General features: G+C 45.3%; 2 protein-coding genes across 7 annotated transcripts in view; one reads left to right on the top strand and one right to left on the bottom strand.

Moving 5' to 3' along the window:
- LOC110515904 (myelin regulatory factor-like) overlaps window positions 1-12,500 on the top strand; it is a 110,282-nt gene that overhangs the window by 89 nt on the left and 97,693 nt on the right. For all 6 annotated transcript variants that reach the window (XM_036968500.1, XM_036968502.1, XM_036968501.1 and 3 more), the window contains exon 1: window positions 1-616. This exon is cut by the window's left edge and continues 89 nt beyond it. In XM_036968500.1, the coding sequence (XP_036824395.1) occupies window positions 571-616 (46 nt within the window). In that variant the 5' untranslated portion in view covers window positions 1-570. The remainder of the gene's footprint in view (window positions 617-12,500) is intronic.
- LOC110520937 (transmembrane protein 80) overlaps window positions 1-12,500 on the bottom strand; it is a 114,439-nt gene that overhangs the window by 13,020 nt on the left and 88,919 nt on the right. The gene's annotated exons all lie outside the window — the stretch shown is intronic.

Raw genomic sequence — 12,500 nt, 5'->3', positions numbered from 1 at the left:
GGTATCCATTGTCCTGCAATCAACAAGGTAACGAAATATATATACAAGAAGAATCGAACGAAGTCGAATAATTTCTCTGGGACATTATTTAACGATGTATTGATCGTTTTCCAACGCGGAATTCGCGTTGTGCGACTTATCTATGGCTATTTCTAATTAGGCTACCACTGAATGAGGTATAATAATTCTACCTGTTCACTTTTTTTGTGGATTGTTTTTATATTTAAAACGCTTGTTTTAGGCGTTGATGATTTAAAAACAAAACATGTAATATATATATATAAAGGGAAGGGAATAAAAGGAACAATAAAATAATTTTGTTCAGGTATCGCTCCTAAAACCGGAGAGGGAATCTCTCTCTATTTTTTGAACAAGGAGTGGATTTATGAGCGATAATAATTCCACGTTAGGACTTGGACTATAGTTGCCACAGCAGAGACATTTGGACACGCCGCCAGTCCCGACTGCGTGATGTATCCGTGAGAGTTGACCCCGATACAACGCAACTGTTTCGGCCGGACTCACAGGGAGCGGGGGAGTTCATGGAGGTTATTAGTGGGACCCGCTAGGATGGACGTGGTGGATGAAACCGAAGCGTTACAGAGATTCTTTGAGGGTAAGAACAATACACATTTATTTACAATATAGGCCATGTTAATGGGTTTTGTGTTGAATTTAAATGTGTGCCGGAACTAGGCTAAACAAATAATAGTCTCAGGTTGCACCTGACTGAATGGCACCCTCTTTACCAGAACTCACGCAACCTCGTTTCTCATTTTCTTATGGAAAGAAAACACTGTGTGAAAAACGTTGGATATATCGTAGTTCTTCTCATTCGTTGTCATATATTATTAGTGCACGTGCTATAGGCTAATTGTACTATTATCTAAAGCGGTTGGCCATTTTCACTGGGCCGGACAGTGTTGTTAAATGGAATATAGGACTACTATATAGGCTGCAGACCACGAACAAAAACACAGTGAAATGTCTTTTCAACTTCGTAGCCCTCTTTTTGTGTCTGTGTCTAATCGTGCCAGGTTTTGTATTCGACATCAGCGTTTGAATAGCATGCCTGTTATATAAACTCTACGGTTAGTGCACTGTGTAAGTACTCTAGTGCAGTGGTTCTCAAGCCTGGTCCTGGGGAACCAAAGGTGTGTCCATTTTTAGTAATTTTTTTTGTCCTAGCGCTACACACCTGATTAAAATCGTCAACTCATCAGGTTTTGATTATTTGAATCCAGTGTGTAGCGCTAGGGGGAAAAAACAACAAAAAAATAATGTACACACCTTTGGTTCCCCAGGACCAGGATTGAGAACCATTGCACTAGAGTACTCTATGTAATGAATTATAATGGATGAGTTTCAGAGCTGATAGTTCCAACAATGAAGAAAAGCAAGCAGGCTGAACCAGGAAGGTAGATGAGGATTCTTTTCTTTCCCTCAGACTTTTGGCCCCTTTAGGCTATAAAAGATTTTAAATTAATTTTATAGAAGATTTTTTTTTTAAAAAGGCTCTTGCAGATGTCTTTTGATTTGAATGATTGGGAGTTCCTCAAATAACTCAGTAATAAAAGATCAAAACAAGAACTAGAAAGAGTTGGAATGGTAAACAAAGTTGTTAAGAGCAAATGTGATGGTGACGAGTCGCAGGACTTGAAGAATGGGGAGAACGGGGAGTTCTGAGGAGAAAAGGGGAGGAGGAGAGAGAGAGAGGAATGCAGCATGAAGATAAATGGTGTGGTTTATAAAGGGGGTAAACTGGGGGTACACCGTGCGAGAGAGAGAGAGAGAAACCCAGACAGAGCGTATTACCGTTTGACATAATCCTTCGACGTAGAGTCTCAGGTTTACAGTCTCAGGTCTGTGTAAAACTGATACATATTTACATCTGTGTAAAACTGATACATATTTACATCTGTGTAAAACTGATACATATTTACATCTGTGTAAAACTGATACATATTTACATCTGTGTAAAACTGATACATATTTACATCTGTGTAAAACTGATACATATTTACATCTGTGTAAAACTGATACATATTTACATCTGTGTAAAACTGATACATATTTACATCTGTGTAAAACTGATACATATTTACATCTGTGTAAAACTGATACATATTTACCTCTGTGTAAAACTGATACATATTTACATCTGTGTAAAACTGATACATATTTACCTCTGTGTAAAACTGATACATATTTACATCTGTGTAAAACTGATACATATTTACATCTGTGTAAAACTGATACATATTTACCTCTGTGTAAAACTGATACATATTTACATCTGTGTAAAACTGATACATATTTACATCTGTGTAAAACTGATACATATTTACATCTGTGTAAAACTGATACATATTTACATCTGTGTAAAACTGATACATATTTACATCTGTGTAAAACTGGTGATTTGAAATAGGCACCTGGTAACCCAAAAGTAAAAATATGGTTCTAAATACATATTCATGCCCACTATGTGAACACCCTACTACGGCCCTCTGCCAATGGGGGCCGTCCTGAGTGCTTTATGGACCGTTTAAAATATGTGTGTGGATGCGGATTAGGATATACCTCTGTGCAACTGGTGATTTGAAATAGGCACCTGGTAACCCAAAAGTAAAATCTCAGGTTTACTGTCTGTGTAAAACTGAGATATGTTATTTTACAGAGGTTACGGTTGTTACAAATTATAATTGTTTACTACAGTATAATAAATCATAATTGTTTACTACATTATAATAAATCATAATTGTTTAATACATTATAATAAATTATAATTGTTTACTACAGTATAATAAATTATTATTGTTTACTACATTATAATAAATTATAATTGTTTACTACATTTTATACTTTACTACAGTACTGACATTTTTTTTGCATCCCATCCAGTCCCTTTTCTTAGTTGTTGTGGGGTCAAATAACTGTTTAACGGTTATAACTGTATCACTTTGCTAAGTTCGATGATGTTGTGGTTATGGTTGTTGTGATACCCTGAAAACGACCCTAATTCAGCCACACCTGTTGCTGAGGGGTGTATAAAATCGAGCACACAACCATGCAATCTCCATAGACAAACAATCTGCAGTAGAATGGCCCGTACTGAAAAGCTCAGTGACTTTCAACGTGGCACCGTCATCAGATGCCACCTTTCCAACCAGTCGGTTCGTCCAAGTTCTACCTCGCTAGAGCTTTAATGGTCGACTGTGCTGTTCACACAAGCTCACAGAATGGGAATGGCGAGTGCTGGTCAACTGTAAGTGCTGTTATTGTGAAGTGGAAACGTCTAGGAGCAACAACGGCTCAGCCGCGAAGTGGTAGGCCACACACGCTCGCAGAATGGGAATGGCGAGTGCTGAAGCGCATAGTGCGTGAAATCGTGTTGTCCTCGGGTTGCAACACTCACATCAGCACAAGAACTGTTCGTCGGGAGCTTCAGGCCTAAGCCTAAGATCACCATGCGCAATGCCAAGCGTCGGCTGGATTGGTGTAAAGCTCGCAGCCATTTGACTCTGGAGCAGTGGGAACGCGTTCTCTGGAGTGATGAATCACGCTTCAAATCAAATTTTATTTGTCACATACACATGGTTAGCAGATGTTAATGCGAGTGTAGCGAAATGCTTGTGCTTCTAGTTCCGACGATGCAGTAATAACCAACGAGTAATCTAACTAACAATTCCAAAACTACTGTCTCATACACACAAGTGTAAAGGGATGAAGAATATGTACATAAAGATATATGAATGAGTGATGGTACAGAATGGCATAGGCAAGATGCAGTAGATGGTATCGAGTACAGTGTATACATATCAGATGAGTAATGTAGGGTATGTAAACAAAGTGGCTAGTGATACATGTATTACATAAAGATGCAGTAGATGGTATAGAGTACAGTGTATACATATCAGATGAGTAATGTAGGGTATGTAAACAAATAAAGCACAGAATCGTCTAGAAGGTCTGTATGTATGCTGAAGCGTTAAGATTTCCCTTCACTGAAACTAAGGGGCCCGAACCATGAAAAACAGCTTGTCACCATCTGGGAAGGTCTTGATTTCCGACTGATGAATCTGGGTTTGGCAGATGCCAGGAGAACTCTACCTGCCCAAATTGCATAGTGCCAACTGTAAAGTTTGGTGGAGGAGGAATAATGGTCTGGGGCTGTTTTTCGTGGTTTGGGCTAGTGCCCTTAGTTCCAGTGAATGGAAATCTTAATGTTACAGCAAACAGGGACATTCTAGTTGATTCTGTGCTTCCAACTTTGTGGCAACAGTTTGGGGAAGTCCCTTTCCTGTTTCAGCATGACAATGCCCCCGTGCACAAAGCGAGGTCCGTACAGAAATAGTTTGTCAAGATCGGTGTGGAAGAACTTGACTGGCCTGCACAGAGTCCTGACCTCAACCCCATCAAAAAACCTTTTGGATGAATTGGAATGCTGACTGCGAGCCATGCCTAATCTCCCAACATCTGTGCCCGACCTCACTAAAGCTCTTTGTGGCTGAATGGAAGCAAGTCCCTGCAGCAATGTTCCAACATCTAGTGAAAATCCTTCCTGTTATAGCAGCAAACCAACTCCATATTAATGCCATTAATTAGATGTTCAACGAGCAGGTGTCCACATACTTCTGGACATGTAGTGTGTGTATTACTCATTGCCCTATACAGTGGGGCAAAAAAGTATTTAGTCAGCCACCAATTGTGCAAGTTCTCCCACTTAAAAAGATGAGAGAGGCCTGTAATTTCCATCATAGGTACATTTCAACTATGACAGACAAAATAAGAAAAAAAATCCAGAAAATCACATTGTAGGATTTTTTATGAATTTATTAGCAAATTATGGTGAAAATAAGTATTTGGTCAATAACAAAAGTTTATCTCAATACTTTGTTATATACCCTTTGTTGGCAATGACAGAGGTCAAACGTTTTCTCTAAGTCTTCACAAGGTTTTCACACACTGTTGCTGGTATTTTGGCCCATTCCTCCATGCAGATCTCCTCTAGAGCAGTGATGTTTTGGGGCTGTTGCTGGGCAATACGGACTTTCAACTCCCTCCAAAGATTTTCTATGGGGTTGAGATCTGGAGACTGGCTAGGCCACTCCAGGACCTTGAAATGCTTCTTACAAAGCCACTCCTTCGTTGCCCGGGCGGTGTGTTTGGGATCATTGTCATGCTTAAAGACCCAGCCAACGTTTCATCTTCAATGCCCTTGCTGATGGAAGGAGGTTTTCACTCAAAATCTCACGATACATCACCCCATTCATTCTTTCCTTTACACGGATCAGTCGCTCTGGTCCCTTTGCAGAAAAACAGCCCCAAAGCATGATGTTTCCACCCCCATGCTTCACAGTAGGTATGGTGTTCTTTGAATGCAACTCAGCATTCTTTGTCCGCCAAACACGACGAGTTGAGTTTTTACCAAAAAGTTCTGTTTTGGTTTCATCTGACCATATGACATTCTCCCAATCTTCTTCTGGATCATCCAAATGCCTGGACATGTACTGGCTTAAGCAGGGGGACCGTCTGGCACTGCAGGATTTGAGTCCCTGGTGGCGTAGTGTGTTACTGATGGTAGGCTTTGTTACTTTGGTCCCAGCTCTCTGCAGGTCATTCACTAGGTCCCCCCCGTGTGGTTCTGGGATTTTTGCTCACTGTTCTTGTGATCATTTTGACCCCACGGGGTGAGATCTTGCGTGGAGCCCCAGATCGAGGGAGATTATCAGTGGTCTTGTATGTCTTCCATTTCCTAATAATTGCTCCCACAGTTGATTTCTTCAAACCAAGCTATTGCAGATTCAGTCTTCCCAGCCTGGTGCAGGTCTACAATTTTGTTTCTGGTGTCCTTTGACAGCTCTATGATCTTGGCCATAGTGGGGTTTGGAGTGTGACTGTTTGAGGTTGTGGACAGGTGTCTTTTATACTGATAACAAGTTCAAACAGGTGCCATTAATACAGGTAACGAGTGGAGGACAGAGGAGCCTCTTAAAGAAGAAGTTACAGGTCTGTGAGAGACAGAAATCTTGCTTGTTTGTAGGTGACCAAATACTTATTTTCCACCATAATTTGCAAATAAATTCATTAAAAATCATACATTGTGATTTTCTGGATTTTTTTTCCTCATTTTGTCTGCCATAGTTGAAGTGTACCTATGATGAAAATTACAGGCCTCGCCTCATTTTTTTTAAGTGGGAGAACTTGCACAATTGGTGGCTGACTAAATACTATTTTGCCCCACTGTATAACTCATGGGTATTACTCATTGCCTTGTATAACTCATGGGTATTACTCATTGCCCTGTATAACTCATGGGTATTACTCATTGCCCTGTATAACTCATGGGTATTACTCATTGCCCTGTATAAACTCATGGATATTACTCATTGCCCTGTATAACTCATGGGTATTACTCATTGCCCTATATAACTCCTGGGTATTACTCATTGCCCTATATAACTCCTGGGTATTACTCATTGCCCTATATAACTCCTGGGTATTACTCATTGCCCTGTATAACTCATGGGTATTACTCATTGCCCTATATAACTCATGGGTATTACTCATTGCCCTATATAACTCATGGGCATTACTCATTGCCCTATATAACTCATGGGTATTACTCATTGCCCTATATAACATGGGCATTACTCATTGTCCTATATAACTCATGGGTATTACTCATTGCCCTATATAACTCATGGGCATTACTCATTGCCCTATATAAGTCATACCTGTCAAGAAATGCAGTTTCTGCGTGGTCAAATCCAGTGTATGACAGATAGGACCGATTCGTTGTGTATGTTTGACCGTTGGGGAAATCCCTTTAGGAGACGGCTCCCGCTACGGCTCAGTGATTGATGTGACTACTGTGTCAGACCTTCCCAGTCATGTGTCATTGTGTAATGTTGTGTTGAAACACAGTGTCAAGTGTTTAGAGAGACAAGAGACCATAAAGACGGAACATGTACCTCAAATGGCACTCTATTCCCTATTTAGTGCACTACTTTTGACCAGGGGCTATAGGGCATAGGGTGCACTACTTTTGACCAGGGGCTATAGGGAATAGGGTGCACTACTTTTGACCAGGGGCTATAGGGAATAGGGTGCACTACTTTTGACCAGGGGCTATAGGGCATAGGGTGCACTACTTTTGACCAGGGGCTATAGGGAATAGGGTGCACTACTTTTGACCAGGGGCTATAGGGCATAGGGTGCACTACTTTTGACCAGGGGCTATAGGGAATAGGCTGCACTACTTTTGACCAGGGGCTATAGGGAATAGGGTGCACTACTTTTGACCAGGGGCTATAGGGAATAGGGTGCACTACTTTTGACCAGGGGCTATAGGGAATAGGGTGCAGTACTTTTAGACTATATAGATTATATAGAGAATGGGGTTCCATTTGAGACACAGATAGAGACTGTAGCTAGGTGCCCAATAAATTAGGTTTAACACATTATTATGATAGTATATGCACTGTTGACTTGACTATACACAGTTATCCATGACTGTCAAGTGATCCCTAGTCCCTACCACTCTGACAACCATTTACAATGTTTACATTCTTTCTTTGGGAGTGAGAGAGAGAGAGAGAGAGAGAGGGAGAGAGAGGGGGGAGAGAGAGACACAGAGATGGAGAGAGAGAGGGGGGGAGAGAGAGACAGAGATGGAGAGAGAGAGGGGGGGAGAGAGATACACAGAGATGGAGAGAGAGGGGGGGGGGAGAGAGAGACAGAGATGGAGAGAGAGAGAGCGCAAGAGGGAGAGAGATACGGAGAGAGAGAGACACAGAGATGGAGAGAGAGAGGGGGAGAGAGAGAGAGATGGAGAGAAAGAGCGCAAGAGGGAGAGAGATACGGAAAGACACACAGAGACAGAGAGAGAGAGAGAGAGACACAGAGACTGAGAGAGAGAGAGAGAGAGAGAGAGAGGGGAGACAGAGATGGAGAGAGAGAGAGAGAGAGAGGGAGAGAGAGAGAGACAGAGAGGGGTGCGAGAGAGAGAGAGACAGAGAGTGGTGCGAGAGAGAGAGAGAGAGAGAGAGAGACAGAGAGAGAGAGAGAGAGAGAGAGAGAGATGTTCTTACATTGGCTTTAAGACTGTAATGGTTGCTTCATAGAGGTAGAAAGAGTAAACCACTGGAGTTCTATTTACAGTTCAGTGAACAGTTACTTAGACATCAGTCAGAAGGTGGGAGGACAGGTAAGAAAGCCAGCCACCCTCACATTAACTCTTTCCAGTGTATTTTTTATTGAATAATATCTTATCTTTTTTTTTTTTTACTTTTTTTTTCTTGATTACAATCTTGTCTCATCACTGCAACTCCCCAACAGTCTTGGGAAGGGTCGAAGGTCGAGTAATGCGCCCTCTGAAACATGACCCGCCAAACGGCGCTTTCTTAATTAACACGCGCCTGCTTAACCCGGAAGCCAGCTGCACCAATGTGTCAGAGGAAACAGAGGAAACACTGTTCAACTGACAACCAGAGTCAGCTTGCAGGCGCCCGGCCCTCCACAAGGAGTCACTAGAGCAAGATGAGCCAAGTAAGAGCCCTAATCCGGACGACACTGGCCCTACGGGACTACCGGTCATGGCCAGGATCGAACCCCAAGGCTGTAGTGACGCTGCAACACTGCGACGCAGTGCGTCAGACCACTGTGCCACTCGGGGTGCACACATTGTAGTTGTTTCATAGTAATATTAAACACCCTAATACTGTAGCATTGGCTATGTTTTTAAAAAATTTACAATTCTGTGAACTGTCTTGTGCAATGAAAAAAAAAATGTACACAATTACTGTTGGCAAAGGTGTCAACTAGACGAGGAGCTGGCAGGTTATTTGTAGCATGATATCTACTTTGCTGCTAATTAGCATTTTTAAACGTGAGAGTAAATAGAGATGAATATTTTGATAAAGGGTTCGCCTGTACCTGTTTCTAAAAATCCCTTGTGGGAAAAATGAAAGGGTGTTTTGACCGCTAGGGTTTATGGGTATTATGACACCTCCACTGTGGAACTCTACAGCAACCTGGTCAAGAGGTTTGGATCTCTGTGTATTTAACAGCTTTAGTGTTTCCTTGACAAGGTTCATGTCTCGGGTTCTACCCGCCGACTTTGCTACGTTTACATTTTAATCATTTAGCAGGCGTTCTTGTCCAGTGCGACTTAAAGGAGTAATTAGGATTAAGTAACTTGCTCAAGGGCACATCGACAGATTTTTCACCTAGTCGGCTCGAATCCTGAAACCTTTCTGACCCGAAGCGCTTAACTGCTACGCTATCTGCTGCAGATAGATAATGTCTTAAAGAGAACATGGAGCCACTTCAGATAGATAATGTCTTAAAGAGAGAGCCACTTCAGATAGATAATGTCTTAAAGAGAGCGCCATTTCAGATAGATAATGTCTTAAAGAGAGAGCCACTTCAGATAGATAATGTCTTAAAGAGAGCGCCATTTCAGATAGATGTCTTAAAGAGAGAGCCACTTCAGATAGATAATGTCTTAAAGAGAGAGCCATTTCAGATAGATAATGTCTTAAAGAGAGAGCCATTTCAGATAGATAATGTCTTAAAGAGAGAGCCATTTCAGATAGATAATGTCTTAAAGAGAGCGCCATTTCAGATAGATAATGTCTTAAAGAGAGAGCCATTTCAGATAGATGATGTCTTAAAGAGAGAGCCACTTCAGATAGATAATGTCTTAAAGAGAGAGCCATTTCAGATAGATAATGTCTTAAAGAGAGAGCCATTTTGTAACGATTCTCCTCTTGTGAAGTAGAGTCGGACCAAAATGCAGTGTGTAGATTGCGATCCATGTTTTAATGAACAAACGTAAAACACGAATCAATGCAAACACTACAAAATAAAGAACGTGATGAACGTAACGAAAACCTAACACAGCCTATCTGGTGAAAAACACAGACAGGAACAATCACCCACAAACACACAGTGAAACCCAGGCTACCTAAGTATGATTCTCAATCAGAGACAACTAATGACACCTGCCTCTGATTGAGAACCATACTAGGCCGAAAACATAGAACTGCCCCAAAACATAGAAAAACAAACAGACTGCCCACCCAACTCACGCCCTGACCATACTAAATAAATACAAAAACAAAGGAAATAGAGGTCAGAACGTGACAGTACCCCCCCCCAAAGGTGCGGACTCCGGCCGCAAAACCTTGACCTATAGGGGAGGGTCTGGGTGGGCGTCTGTCCGCGGTGGCGGCTCTGGCGCGGGACGCGGACCCCACTTCGCCATTGTCTCAGTCCGCCTTATTGTCCGCCTCCGTGGCTTACTCACCATGCCCACCCCTCTCAATGACCCCACTGGACAGAGGGGCTGCTTGGGACAGAGGGGCAGCTGCTCGGGACAGAGGGACAGCTGCTCGGGACAGAGGGACAGCTGCTCGGGACAGAGGGGCTCTAGCGGCCCCTGGCTGACTGGCGGCACTGGCGGCCCCTGGCTGACTGGCGGCACTGGCGGCCCCTGGTTGACTGGCGGCACTGGCGGCCCCTGGCTGACTGGCGGCGCTGGCGGCCCCTGGCTGACGGGCGGCGCTGGCGGCCCCTGGCTGACGGGCGGCGCTGGCGGCCCCTGGCTGACGGGCGGCGCTGGCGGCCCCTGGTTGACTGGCGGCGCTGGCGGCCCCTGGCTGACTGGCGGCGCTGGCGGCCCCTGGCTGACTGGCGGCGCTGGCGGCCCCTGGCTGACGGGCGGCGCTGGCGGCCCCTGGCTGACGGGCGGCGCTGGCGGCTCCTGGCTGACGGGCGGCGCTGGCGGCGCTGGGCAGACGGGCGGCGCTGGCGGCGTTGGGCAGACGGGCGGCGCTGGCGGCGTTGGGCAGACGGGCGGCGCTGGCGGCGTTGGGCAGACGGGCGGCGCCGGACAGGCGGGAGGCTCCGGCAGAGGCGCCGGACAGGCGGGAGGCTCCGGCAGAGGCGCCGGACAGGCGGGAGGCTCCGGCAGAGGCGCCGGACAGGCGGGAGGCTCCGGCAGAGGCGCCGGACAGGCGGGAGGCTCCGGCAGCGCTGGAGAGGAGGAAGGCTCTGGTAGCGCCGGAGAGGCGGGAGACTCCGGCAGCGCTGGAGAGGAGGAAGGCTCTGGACGGATGGGCCGGAGAGACAGCCTGGTACTGGGAGCTGCCACCGGAGGGCTGGGGTGTGGAGGTGGTGACGGATAGACCGGGCCGTGCAGGCGCACTGGAGCTCTTGAGCACCGAGCCTGCCCAACCTTACCCGGTTGAATGGTCCCGGTCGCCCTGCCAGTGCGGCGAGGTGGAATAGCCCGCACTGGGCTATGCAGGCGAACCGGGGACACCGTGCGCAAGGCTGGTGCCATGTAAGCCGGCCCAAGGAGACGCACTGGAGACCAGATGCGTAGAGCCGGCTTCATGGCACTTGGCTCGATGCCCACTCTAGCCCGGCCGATACGCGGAGCTGGAATGTACCGCACCGGGCTGTGCACCCGCACTGGGGACACCGTGCGCTCCACAGCATAACACGGTGCCTGCCCGGTCTCTCTAGCCCACCGGTAACCACAGGAAGTTGGCTCAGGTCTCCTACCTGGCGTAGCCATACTCCCTGTTAGCCCCCCCCCAATACATTTTTGGGGCTGACTCCCGGGCTTCCATCCACGACGCCGCGCTGCCTCCTCATACCAGCGCCTCTCCGCTTTCGCCGCCTCCAGTTCTTCTTTGGGACGGCGATATTCTCCTGGCTGAGCCCAGGGTCCTCTTCCGTCTAATTCGTCCTCCCATGTCCATACCTCCTCGCGCTGCTCCTGCTGCTGCTTTTTCCGTTGCCCATTACCACACCGCTTGGTCCTGTTGTGGTGGGTGATTCTGTAACGATTCTCCTCTTGTGAAGTAGAGTCGGACCAAAATGCAGCGTGTAGATTGCGATCCATGTTTTAATGAACAAACGTAAAACACGAATCAATGCAAACACTACAAAATAAAGAACGTGATGAACGTAACGAAAACCTAACACAGCCTATCTGGTGAAAAACACAGACAGGAACAATCACCCACAAACACACAGTGAAACCCAGGCTACCTAAGTATGATTCTCAATCAGAGACAACTAATGACACCTGCCTCTGATTGAGAACCATACTAGGCCGAAAACATAGAACTGCCCCAAAACATAGAAAAACAAACATAGACTGCCCACCCAACTCACGCCCTGACCATACTAAATAAATACAAAAACAAAGGAAATAGAGGTCAGAACGTGACACATTTCAGATAGATAATGTCTTAAAGAGAGAGCCATTTCAGATAGATAATGTCTTAAAGAGAGAGCCATTTCAGATAGATAATGTCTTAAAGAGAGAGCCATTTCAGATAGATAATGTCTTAATGAGAACACAGAGACCACTACAGACCCAGGATTTGGCATTTAACCTATTTAACCTGGGTCTCACACACACTCACACACACACTGCTGTAATGTACAGTATTTGTCTGGTGGTAAACTATGGTTAA

The sequence above is a fragment of the Oncorhynchus mykiss genome, chromosome 30 (assembly GCF_013265735.2).
Source record: "Oncorhynchus mykiss isolate Arlee chromosome 30, USDA_OmykA_1.1, whole genome shotgun sequence".
Lineage (NCBI taxonomy): Eukaryota > Metazoa > Chordata > Actinopteri > Salmoniformes > Salmonidae > Oncorhynchus > Oncorhynchus mykiss.
This window is presented reverse-complemented; position numbering and strand designations above follow the sequence as displayed.